This window comes from Carassius gibelio, chromosome A2, assembly GCF_023724105.1.
Source record: "Carassius gibelio isolate Cgi1373 ecotype wild population from Czech Republic chromosome A2, carGib1.2-hapl.c, whole genome shotgun sequence".
Taxonomy (NCBI): Eukaryota; Metazoa; Chordata; class Actinopteri; order Cypriniformes; family Cyprinidae; genus Carassius; species Carassius gibelio.
In genome coordinates, this window is record NC_068372.1 from 31,080,092 (window position 1) to 31,092,987 (window position 12,896).

At 44.8% G+C, this 12,896-nt stretch overlaps 1 protein-coding gene across 1 annotated transcript in view; it reads right to left on the reverse strand.

The window, feature by feature from the left end:
• LOC127938904 (receptor-type tyrosine-protein phosphatase S) overlaps positions 1–12,896 on the reverse strand; it is a 76,008-nt gene that overhangs the window by 13,153 nt on the left and 49,959 nt on the right. Inside the window, exons 10-19 of the mRNA XM_052535821.1 lie at positions 12,032–12,168; positions 11,757–11,901; positions 7,671–7,967; positions 7,174–7,367; positions 6,267–6,293; positions 5,822–5,939; positions 4,612–5,199; positions 3,944–4,038; positions 2,249–2,502; positions 505–592 (exon numbers count right to left, since the gene is read on the reverse strand). Coding sequence (XP_052391781.1) covers positions 505–592; positions 2,249–2,502; positions 3,944–4,038; positions 4,612–5,199; positions 5,822–5,939; positions 6,267–6,293; positions 7,174–7,367; positions 7,671–7,967; positions 11,757–11,901; positions 12,032–12,168 — 1,943 coding nt within the window. The remainder of the gene's footprint in view (positions 1–504; positions 593–2,248; positions 2,503–3,943; positions 4,039–4,611; positions 5,200–5,821; positions 5,940–6,266; positions 6,294–7,173; positions 7,368–7,670; positions 7,968–11,756; positions 11,902–12,031; positions 12,169–12,896) is intronic.

Sequence of the window (12,896 nt, forward strand, 5' to 3'; positions counted from 1 at the left end):
CCAAAAATATGTTTTCCTTGGCATTTGTGTGTGTGTGTGTGTGAGAGAGAGTGACTGTGTGTGTGTGAGTGTGTGTGTGTGTGTGGGTGTGAGAGAGTGACTGTGTGTGTGTGAGTGTGTGTGTGTGTGAGAGAGTGACTGTGTGTGTGTGTGTGTGTGTGTGTGTGAGAGTGTGTGTGTGTGTGTGTGTGTGTGTGAGAGTGTGTGTGTGTGTGTGTGTGTGTGTGAGAGTGTGTGTGTGTGAGAGAGTGACTGTGTGTGTGTGTGTGTGTGAGAGAGAGTGTGTGTGTGTGTGTGAGAGAGTGTGTGTGTGTGTGTGTGTGTGTGTGTGAGAGAGAGAGAGTGTGTGTGTGTGTGAGAGTGTGTATGTGTGTGAGAGTGTGTGTGTGTGTGTGTGAGAGAGAGAGTGACTGTGTGTGTGTGTGTGTGAGAGAGAGAGAGTGAGTGCCGCAGATCTCACACATAACACTAGGAATAATCAGAGAGACGCTGCAGATGCTCTACCTCCTCCAGGTCCATCTCGTCTGGGCTCTTCAGATGCCGGATCACTCCTCTGGCTCTCTTCAGAGGAACCACCACCACGTAGATGTTCCTGCAGAAACATGAGCAGGTTCATCACTGAGATCTCACCCTCCACACCAGCAGCTGGCGCTAATGCACGTCTGAACGTGATGCAGACACCTGCTCAACACAAATCATCATTCAGCTGTTAGGAGGCCAAGTCAAAGTTCAGCTCCGAGAGAATCCATTCGTTTTTCATGTCTTTGGAAGAACTGACCAAAATTAAGCGAGTTTTTGTGTAAAACAATAAAATATATCTGTCAGTGCGGTAGGAAAGAATAATTTAATTCAAAGGGAAAATACGTTTTTTTCTGATGCCATTCACAGATATTTTTCTTTGTCCTGGAAAACGACAAAAAAGCCAGTGAAAAATTAAGTTTTGAAATATTTAGGGTAGGAAATTTAAAGAAATCTCTTAATGGAACATGATCTTTACCTAATATACTAATGATTTTTGGCATAAAAGAAAAATCAATAATCTTGACCCATACAATGTTTTTTTGGCTATTGCTACAATTACACTAGCCTGACTACATTCGCTTCTGTACTCAGTCTGAGATAGCCAACTATATCCCAGTTTTCCTCCGGCTCCAAAACAGCCGTCCAATCAACGAACAGAGGGTGGTCTGTCTGAGAGCCGTGATGTAGATGCTAAGCGCCGAATTTAAGATCGTAGTTTAGGTTAGGGAAATTGAAAACGGACACGGAGACACGGGATGCTCTTCGCTCTGGTTTTGGGAAAAGTAAATTTATCAACTGATACCGATCGTTAGCGAGAAACTGGGGAGGCCAAAGTGATAACTGTGATTGTGAACTGCCATGTTCACTCCGGTATTTCACTCAATGGTTTTGTATTCGCAGCATTCCTGTGTTTACAGCCGAAGTTTGAGGCAGCTGAGCCGCAAAAATAACACACGTCATAACCAAACATTATGTGATTGGCTTACGGGTAACCAATGATTTTAAACTTCAGACAAGCACTGCCCCCCCCCCCCCCCCCAACGAGAAAGAAAATGCTTGTCAGTTATGTCCTTCCAGACTCGGTCTACGAAGCAAAGCGAAGCAGAGTTCAGTATCACCAGGCTACAATTATACCACAACAACTTAAGACTGTTTTGTGCTCCAGGGTCACATTTATGCATTTAGCAGATGCTTTTATCCAAAGCAACTTACAGTGCATTCATTTTTTAACAGTAAATGTGTTCCCTGGGAATTGAACCCACAACCTTTTGCGCTGCTAACAATGCTCTACCACTGAGCCACAGGAGCACGTGTATAATAATGACTTGAGGTTGAGTGATTCAGTGAGTGAACGTTTGAGAATCATCTGTGTGTTGTGTGTTCATCATCATCATAGGGTTCACACAGACGGAGCATCATGTGTCGCTGCGGTGCTGCTGTTTGCTTGCACATGCATCTTCACGAACAGCGAGAAGCGCTGCGGTGGGATTGGTCTCGAGCTGTGAAGTGTGTTACTGCGGCTCGTATCTCAGTGCTGCACTGGGAGCTGAAGTGATTTTCTTCCTGAGCTCAGCAGCGGCCGGCAGGAAGCAGCCAGAAACACAGACTGACTGCGGCTCTGAATTATTCACAGTGCAGCGGCTGATGACTCCTGCACATGTGTGTGCTCATGTCATGCATGATACATACGTCCTGAGCTGTGTGTGAATGTAAGCGCTGCTCGCACCTGACGCTGCTCCGGGGGTCCAGCGAGGGCAGTATGATGGTGACCGTGGCTTCGGTCTCTCGCGTGTGGTCCACCTCGGGCCGGCGGATGAGGATGGGAGGAGATGTCTTGGCGTGAATGCGGTGTCTGAGTCCACCCATGTTCCCCTCGGGGCTGGTGATCTTGAAGTCGTAGCTGGTGTCCGGCTGCAGGTTTGGGATCACAGCCTTCCTCAGACGCGCGTCCACCTCCATCTTCTGCCGGTTGTACTCCACCTGAGAAACAGAGCAAACTGAGACCTCACCACTCAGTTAAAATCATCTGTTTGATGACCTTAGATTCCTTTGAGGTTTGTGTAAATCCAAAAGATCAATTAAACCAGATGGAGCCAGATTGTGTAAGACCTGATATACTAAGAGAAGTCATTTAAAATCGACCCTGTAGTAAATTGGAAGCCAATATAAAGTTACTAAGATGGGTGTTATATACTGGTGTTTACGAACACTCATCATTAATCTAAGGATCATACGAGGATTACACTAGTCCAATCTTACAGAGATAAAGGCATGAATAAGCTTTTCAAAACTGTTAGGTGACAGAAACGGTTTGACCTTAGCTAGTAATCTCAACTGAAACTGACTTAAAACTGAAGTGAAGTGAAAAAAAAAGTGAAAGTGACATTCAGCCAAGTATGGTGACCCATACTCAGAATTTGTGCTCTGCATTTAACCCACCCGAAGTGCACACACACAGAGCAGTGAACACACACACACACACACACTGTGGGCACACACCCGGAGCAGTGTTCATCATTTATGTTGCGGCGCCCGGGGAGCAGTTGGGGGTTCGATGCCTTGCTCAAGGGCACCTAAGTCGTGGTATTGAAGGTGGAGAGAGAGCTGTTCATGCACTCCCCCCACCCACAATTCCATCCGGCCCGAGACTAGAACCCACAACCCTTCGATTGGGAGTCCGACGCTCTAACCATTAGGCCACGACTTCCTGAACTCCAAGATACTTAACTACTGATTTACAGAAAGGAGCCAAGGACTTGAGAGTTTCCGAACCAAATTACCTCGGTCTTACTTTCATTTAAATAAAAAAAAAGCTGACATCCTCAGTTCAACTTCATGCAGACAATTTAGTAGAAATGTAATTGTCCTCTTGTCCGTTTCCATAAAGGAAGATACGCCTGAGAATCGTCAGCAAAACAGAACAGAGTTTGTCAATTATCTGCTACATGAAAGAAAAGATACATGAACGAAAAGTTGTTTCATGATGAATTTAAGACATCAACGGTTAGGATCTACTATAAGACACATCAGTATCTTTCAGTTTCATTTATTGATAAGACAATCCCAGAATGCACTGCAATAACCTGAAACATTTATAATGATAAATAAACTGCACTCAATTCGATCTTATTTTCAATGAAAACTGAGATACATTAACCAAAAAACAGTTCCAGTGAGATCAAGGTTTGTTACTGACTTCAGTCATTATCAGTGATTGAAATGGCTTGACATTGTGTTGATGTGTTTCCTGTTGAAACAGGAAGCTGGAAGGGCTTGTCGATATACTGCTAGTCAGAGGCAGGTGCGGTTTATAACATAAGAGGACATCCTCATTCTAGAGAGATCTACTGGACGTCAACAAGTGAACAGCCCAAACTCAGAGAGTGATCTGTTCCCGGGCGGAGATGGCTGTGGGACTCACAGTGAAGCGATAGGGGGCGCTGCTCTCCGGAAACTCCCACGTCAGCAACACGCTCGTCTTCGTCGCCAGATTGACAGAGAAATTCCTCGGCACGTCTGTCCAAAAACACACACGTAACACACATGAGACTCAGTGATGCAGGAACACACACACACACACACACACACAGATCCAGGACTGTAGAGTCCACCGCGTGCGCCGAGGCCTGTGCAGGGGATTGTGGGGGATGTAGAAAGTGAGTCAGATGGACACATATGCGGCAGATCCAGTGAGAGCTGGCCCAGATTCGCTAGCTGCTAATGAAGGTTATTTTGAAGGAAGGAAGTCGGGGTGAGACACAAACTCAATCACACACACAAACAAACATACATTAATTTGTGCCACACCGGACTGGACTGGAGAGTGCTGGGAAATATAGTGGTGGAGGACAGTGAAGGAACTCAAGAGGATGAAGGAGAAGACAAACGTCTCCAGTCTTACCATGAACCTGAGCGCTCCTCCTCCGAGACGGACTGTGACTGACGCCTGACCACTTACCTCCACTGACCGGCCGAGCGTTACCTGCAGCCGCCCACATTCACACCTCCACTGTGACGGGTCGGGTGGGGTTAGTCGTGGGTGGTGTTGGTGGGATCTCAGGGTTTAGTTGAGTCACCTGAGCGCTGTACCTGTGTCAATCGTTCGGTACAGCACCTGTGGGCTATACGGGCCTGACCCAGCACTGTTCTGAGCCGATATCCTCACGGCGTACGCCCGGTCAGGATTCAGCCCGTGAATGGTGTAGCTGGACACATCTGCGGGCACCATCAGTGTCTGCGGTTCAACACTAGCACCTGCTTCCTCATACGAGAGCGTGTATCCTGTAAAAATGGCGTTCCCTTCCGAGCCGTTCGGAGGAAGCCAGGTGAGCTGCAGCGAGCAGCAGGAGGCGTTGATGTGCTCCGACAGCTGCGGAAAACCTTTCGGAGGAAACTCGGGCACCGAAAGCTCCTCCTGAGCCTCTTCACTGTAACCGGAGCACCCTCTAGTGGCCAGGAGGAATGAGTAAACACCTCCAGGACGCAGGTCAGTCACGTTGTGTTGGCGCTCCTCGGGTCTGAAATCCACAGACACAGACTGAGAGGCGTTTTTAAGGCCATAGGTCAGACGAAAGCCCAGGATCTCCAGCAGAGGGTTAGAGGATTGTTGGGGAGTCCAGATCAGTGCAGCGGACGTCTCATTAACCAGCTGCACGGACAGAACGGGGCGAGCAGGTACTAGAGGACACAAACACACACAAACTATCAGTGACTGTTCATATAAAACACATCCATCACACTGACCAGATCTCCAGTGCCGTCTTCTGACTGGACAGGGCAGTTGCAGTGGTGACTGTTGATACATTGTTGCAAAAATGTAACCATATGTAACAATATAATTATTTGCAATTCACGTAGTTAAAACAATATACATAAAAAAATAACTATATTATCATCCGCCTCTAATCTGATAAATGCGATGTTCATGATTTTCATGAAAAGCGCTTTATAATTAAATTTAACTTGATTTCACTACACAGCTGATCACATTCAGCAACATTTGTGTCCTTCATATTTTTATTATGTAGAAACTTTTTTTATCAAAGCAATAAGACACCGGAGGTCATATAGTGAATTAAGCCCTGCCCTGCAAAGACATGTCAGCCAATCGAATGTCAGGAACGCACACAATGACTAACTGTGTTTCTGATTGGCTAGAGAGCTGTGAGTCTAGTGTAAAAAGACTAGTGATCGACACACACCCGTTTCACAAACAGCACCTTTAACTGATCTGAAAGAGTCTGTCTGTCCCTGAACATCTCAACACACAGAAACACACACATGCAGACGAGTGAGTCACCTGCGACGGGCGTCTGCACCAGATGAGCGATGCTCTGGGCTCCATCACCTTTAATAGTGTAGGCCGCCACACTGATGGAGTACAGCGTCTCAGGCTGCAGATCCTCCAGCATCAGCTCCTACACACACACACACACACACACACACACTCAAATCATTCAGTGGAAGAAACTTCTCTTGCTCTCATTATATGCTACTGCAGCATTCATTCATTCATTCATTGATTCTCTCCAGCAATATTTTGCTTTCATAAACATCTCAGTCCATGATCTGTGTTCGAGAGGCTCTATGAAAGCATTCTCCAGTGTGAGAGGTTCACACACACACACACACACACACTCAGTGAAGCGGTTCAGATCCAGTGGTTCTGAAGGGCTTTGAAATGCTTCTGTCTCAGCTGTGCTTTCGTAAGCTTCTCTGAACATAAAGCTGAAGTTCATACTCACGTACAGCGCCGTCTCATCCGTGTTCCTCTGACGGCGCGGCAGCACAGAGATGTGAGAGAATCAGTGATGACCAGGCGGAGCGTAGGAGGCGAGGAGGGTGAGATTCATTTAGTGAAGGACAGAATGGACGAGCAGTGAGTGAGAGAAGAGATGAAGTGAGACGCAGAGTGAGATTCATTCAGTGTCTGTTCATTCTGATCAGACGGATTCTGTGCCATCTAGAAAACTAACATGCAGTGTAAATAAATACAAATAATATTCAGCATTTATTGTTATTTTGTATTCTGAATGATACTTTGAATGCAGTGTTGGCCAGAATCTTGTAAAAAGAGTCAAAACTTCAAACTAAGGTTTGCCGAAACTGCATCCACAACCCATTTAACGTCTGTCATGTGATGCACTTGAGTGAAACGGGATAATGAATGAGAAATAAATGTAGGTCAGGTGGTGATTTTCTCCTGCTGGATTGATGTGAAAGTGTGTGTTAGCATCAGCAGCTTCATGTTGAATAACGGCCGCTGATGAGACGATCACAGGAATATCAGGAACACGTATTAAGAAAGAAATGAGATCAATTTTAATTTCATGTTGACTGAAAGCATGAATGATCAAGGACGTAAAAACAACTAAATCACACCATATATCATCTTTGGTGAGGCCAATTATAACTTGAATGTACGTGCGAGGCTCCTGACAGTGTGTTATCACATTATTTTACTGTATCATCATAATCATAAACACACCAGTAGCACAAATAGTTTTAGATTTTCTTGTAGTTTGCTATTCTTTTAGTTATTCCCTTATAGTGGCCAACAAATCATAAGTCTTTACTAGAAATGGCTTCTGTGTCGACTAACAGTCATCTTTAGCTGAGGATGTGGCGGGGTCAGCGGGGTCGTGACCTCACCTGCTCATCGTCCAGCATCATGTCTTTGATGCGCGGCAGGTTTTGTGACTCCCCGTGCTCCACGAGCGCATAGTGAACCTGGTAACCGCGGATCTGCCCGTTCCGTTGCCCTGGCAACACTGAGCGCCACGACACTTTGACAGACGTGCTGTTGATTGGCTGGACTTCCACCTGACGGGGCGGAGCTCCGGGCACTGCACACACACCTGCAGTCTTCACACACTACTCCTGTCTGACTCTGTGAAGCTGCTTTGACACAATCAGTACTGGATAAAGCTCGGCTGAAATGAAGGAGACTTGACTTTTGATTTACATACCCCCCCCCCCCCCCCACACACACAATCTTCTTGCACAAAATTAATTCAAGCACTTTCAAGGGCCTGTATCTATGTATGTTTGGGCCTTGAAATTTGAAGAACCGCCTGAAGAACCCTAAACAGACCGAAAGCAGAGGGATCTAATGCTGAAGCATAGAAGAACGTGATTTGAGATTTTACCATCCTCATCTGTTCTGCACTCTACAGCTGCGCTCTCCGGTCCGCTGCCCTGCTCCGTGATCGCCCTCACCGTGATGCGGTACAGACTCCAGCGCCGCAGACCCGTCAGGAGCGTCTGTCCCGAGTCCGGCTCCAGACGCAGCGTCTGCCGTGAGTCACCGCCGCTGACCCCATAACACACCTCGTACCAGAGCAGCGCCGCATTGTGCTGGTCCCCCGGGGCCGGAGCCCAACTTACCGTCAGCGAGGTGGAGCCGGTGCTGGAGCAGAGGAGCTCACGCGGAGGAGACGAGGGCTCTGACAGAAGAGCGGAGGACGACGAGGAGGAGAGTCGAAAATAACACACAGAAAGGAAAGATCATTGAGGAAGGTGGAGGAGGATAAAGAAACAGAAATGAAACAAAATAAATCAATGGAACATAAAGACCAATGCAGAGGATGAGATACACAGGCTACAAAAATAGCATAGATGAAAACAGATCAATAAAACTAATTATGAGGCTCGAATTACATTCAAGTTAAAAGATAAGTGATGCAAACAAAGGAAGAATGAAGCAAAACGAAATGAAGGATGTGTTGTGATGCAGAGATTGAGGAATAAAGCATCTGTCTGTCAGAATCGGTCACAAAACAAGCATCCAATCAACATATTGACCAGAACAGACAACCTAATTAAAGCACCGCCGAGTGTGTAACCGATAGCAGCGCTGTTGCCATGGAAACACGCTTGATGGATGGAGCGCAGCTTCGGTCCAGGATCAGACTTCATGACCAGATGGTGACAGACAGACGGACTGAAACCCATCTGGGTTATGGAGGAGTTTACGAAGTTTCTTCTTTAATCAGAAATCTGACGAGGTTCTGCAGCTCCTGAAAGAGCTTCTGTGTGTGGACATACAGATAAGAATACATATAATGTAACACACTCAACCTCCTTCTACTCTTATGGTGAATAATCAGAAATAATAGCATCTGTCCTCCTCATTACCTCACAATTACTGGACGTTACTGTATCTGATCACTCAACAGACACCACTGTGAGGATCTGACACTGTCACTGCTTGCTTTTGGATTAAAGCCTCGGCTAAATGAACAAATGTAATTCTACCTGACGTCAAAGTTACAGCTTGGTTTCAATAACCCTACAATATCAGAAAGCATCTGGTGAACTCTGATCCCAACAGCAGCTGAATCATTCTGACGTTTATACTCCAGTGTTTATGACAATGAAGCAAAATAAATCACAAAAACATCAACTCGACTGGACGTGGATCTAATGAGAACAATACAACTGAAACTAAAAACAAGGAATCAGTCTGGAGAACAGCAAAACAAGAAGAGAAGCTGATGATTATCTGTGATTAATCCTGTGGTTAATGTGGGGCTTTAGTCTCCGTCAGTGACCGAAACCTTTCTAGCCGAATGGGACAACGAGAGCCGAGAGAGTTATTAAAAATAACACGGGATCTGAGACGTTCTTATAATCAGTCAAAGAGATAAGGTTCTCACCGCATTTGGTTCCACAGCCCTGTGACCAGCCTCTGTTCTTGCACACACACACTTGTGTAAAACAATAATTAAACTGACATTCAATAATTCAATTATCTTTATAGAATGTGGCATATAAAAACTGCATATATATGAACTGCAGATGTGTAATTGCTTTCAAAAACTGTTATCTGCGTCGATGTCAGAGGAAGTGCAAGAGGATAATTGGGCTCATGTGTGTTTGTGCTGGAGCCTCGGTGAGATGCTCAGACCTTTAGACACTCGGATGACATTACAGCAGCAAGCTGGACCAGAAAACAGCAGAAAAATCACATGGACATGAATACCCTAGCAACCATATAGCAACACACTAACACCTGCTCAGGACACCTGAAAAAATGCATAGCAACAGTTTGGCAACCACTCTGAATCCTCTAGAAACTAGCCACAACACCTACAACCACACACAACACCCTAGCAACCACTTATAACCACACACAACTCCTTAGCAACTACTCACAAAATCTCAATACCACCCTAGCATTTAACCACTCAATAGTATAACTGGTAACCCAAAACCATACCACACTAGCAACCACCTGTAGCTACAAACATCACACTAGTAACATCTTATAACCAACCATAAAACCTTAGCAACCATTTCCAAAATCTGTATCACACCCTAGGCAACTACAATGCCCTAGCAACTGTTCCCAAAACCCAATGTCACCCTAACAACCACCTATGGTCAAATACAGCACCCTGGCAACTGTTCCCAAACCCCTGAAAACACCCTAGTAACCACAACACCCTAACAGCTATTCCCAAACCCCAAATAACACCTTAGCAACTACCTATGGTCAAATACAACACCCTAACAACTGTTTCCAAACCCCTAATAACACCCTAGAAACCACAGTACCCTAGTAATTGTTAATACAATTATTATAACACCCTAACAACTGTTCCCAAACCCCAAATAACACCTTAGCAACTACCTATGGTCAAATACAACACCCTAACAATTGTCACCCAACCCCAAATAACACCTTAGCAACCACAGTACCCTAGCAACTGTTCCCAAACCCCTAATAACTCCCTAGCAACCTCTTCAAACATCCCACATTACCCTAGCAACCAGGTACAGTGTATCTCAAAGTTAAGTTCAATCTCACAACCTGTGATATGGAAAACAAGTGAAAAGACAACAACAGCGCCACCTTTAAACTCTCCCTATCATTACAAATGAAACAGCCAAGAACACAGCGAAAGAACAAGTTAAATTCATGCTGTTTGCCTGCAATGACAAAAAGTACTTCAGTGGAAAGCTGCAGGACCGTGTTCAATATCCAGACTCATTCATGCTGGATCAGATGCAGCTCCATGCAGAGATCCTGCTCGGGGAAGGTTTCATGGTTACAGTTGTTTGGTCATCTTCACTTACCGTTTACCGTCCTGGAAAACACAAGCTTTAACAGCGTTAATGAAGAGTTACATGACACCTAAGAAGATCACTTCATCATCAACACAGACACAACCACACACACCGCTGGAGTTGCTATCACTTCACTGGGTCCTGAGCTGAAAAGACACTGAATTGAAGGAGGAATAGAAAAAAGAGGTTAAAAAAGAGGCAGAAATCACAAATCCCATCCAGTCTGGTTGTGGCTTTAACTTCTGCTTGTTTTTCTGTACTTGTGGACATACACATCACACACACCAATGCATTTTACAATGACACACAGATGGACAGACAGATGGATGGATGGAGGGAGGGAGGGAAAGAATTGGGGGGATTCAATCATTTGTTCCACTTTTGTGGCTGAAATCCTTTATATTCACTAAACACCAGTCCAGCACTGCCCCAGTATTTGATCTTCATTCTGTTCAATGCTAAAACACCTCATGATGGTAAATGATGGTAGATCGTGCATCACTGAAAAGCATCAGCACTATTTGGAAACCAAGTGGAAAAAGGGAATTTACGGATTGTGAAAATTTGCTCCTGATGAGACGACAGCAGCAGTAATTCATCAGATGATGGTCAAATGAAAGGAATATTATATAAGTTCAGGGGACCGAATCAGTGCTGGAAGTGCAACAGTTATTTTGCTAATGTCTGAGCCACTATCTGATATGAATAAACACAAGGCAGCATACGCAAAAATGAACAACGCTATCGGCACATAACATTCACTCTTGTTGAATTCCCCCTCATCAGCTGCAGCCATGATGAAACAAGTTTGTTGCATTACTCTTTCATTTCATCTCTGAAAGTGAGATCTGAGCAAAGAAACGACAGATTAAACATCCAATCAGGGTGATTCATTCTCTGCACCAGTTCTGTCTCTTCCCATCCAGACCAACAGCCAGTAAGAACCATCAAAACCACTCTAGAGTCACAGATCACTACAGCAGAGCACACTCTGACTGCAGCTGTGGATGGAGAAAACGAGGAAGGGCTGGTGCAGAGAGATGACACTGCGTCACACACCATATGAAACATCCTGTCAGGTAAAGTACACTTCTTGTGGTAACAACAACTCAATCAGCTGGTTCTCAGACAGAAACACGATTTAATACCAATCTGGTACATACTTGCTTGTGCCGTGCGTTGGTTGATCTCGTTGGTGAACGCGCCGATACCTTTGTTGGAAACAGCAGCCAGAGAGAAGGTGTATTCAGTGTTGGCACGCAGACCCTCCACCACATACGAGGTTCTGGGCTCAAAATTCCTCTTTTCCTGTTCGTTTGAAAGATCAAAGACTCTTTCAACACAATGCATTTGAAAACACTACCATTATCCCAACAAGTTGATGGCAATACCATTGATTTGTAGCCCTCAAGTGTTTCTCAGTGGAGCATGTTCTCACCTGAATGCCAAGCTCTGGAGCTTTGTAGATGAGTTCGTAGGCTTTCACGGGCTCCTTGGAGTATGCAGGGTCCCAGCTCAACTCGACGCTGGTGTCGGTCACTCTTCCCACCTTGAACTTCCCTGGCTGCCCAGGAACTAAAACACAGATCAGAAACCCATTAGAAACCTAACAAAGATAAACTGCAGTACTTTACAACTATAGGACAGGAAGAGCTAAATAAACGTATCACTGTTTCTAAACCAACGACATGTTTATTAGATCCTGTACCCACTAAATTGGACACACAACTAGATCCAAGTGAACTGGAAATTATAGGCCAATTTCAAATCTTCCATTTATGTCTCAAATTTTTTTAAAAGTTGTGTCTGCTAAAGTGTGCTTCTTCCTGCAAGAAATTATCTTTATGAAGAGAGTCAGGTTTCAGGCCCCACCATATCATAGAAACTGCACTTGTTAAAAATACAAATTGCTTGTGTCAGATCAAGGCTGCATCTCATTGCTAGTTTTACTTGATCTTAGTGCTGCGTTCGACACCATAGATCATGACTTACTTATAGATCGATTACAAAACTATACAGGTATTCAAGGGCAGGCTCTAAGATGGTTTAGATCCTACCTGTCTGATCGCTACCATTGTATTTAAATGGGGGGGGGGGGGGGGTTATCTAATTTATCACCAGTAAAATATGGAGTGCCACAGGGATCTGTCCAAGGTCCTCTGCTATTTTTAATATACATGTTGCCCCTTTGTAATATTATTAGAAAATATGAGATTAGTTTCCACTGTTATGCTGATGATACTCAGCTATATATCTCAATGAGACTAGATGATATTTAATTCAGATAAGACAGAGATATAACT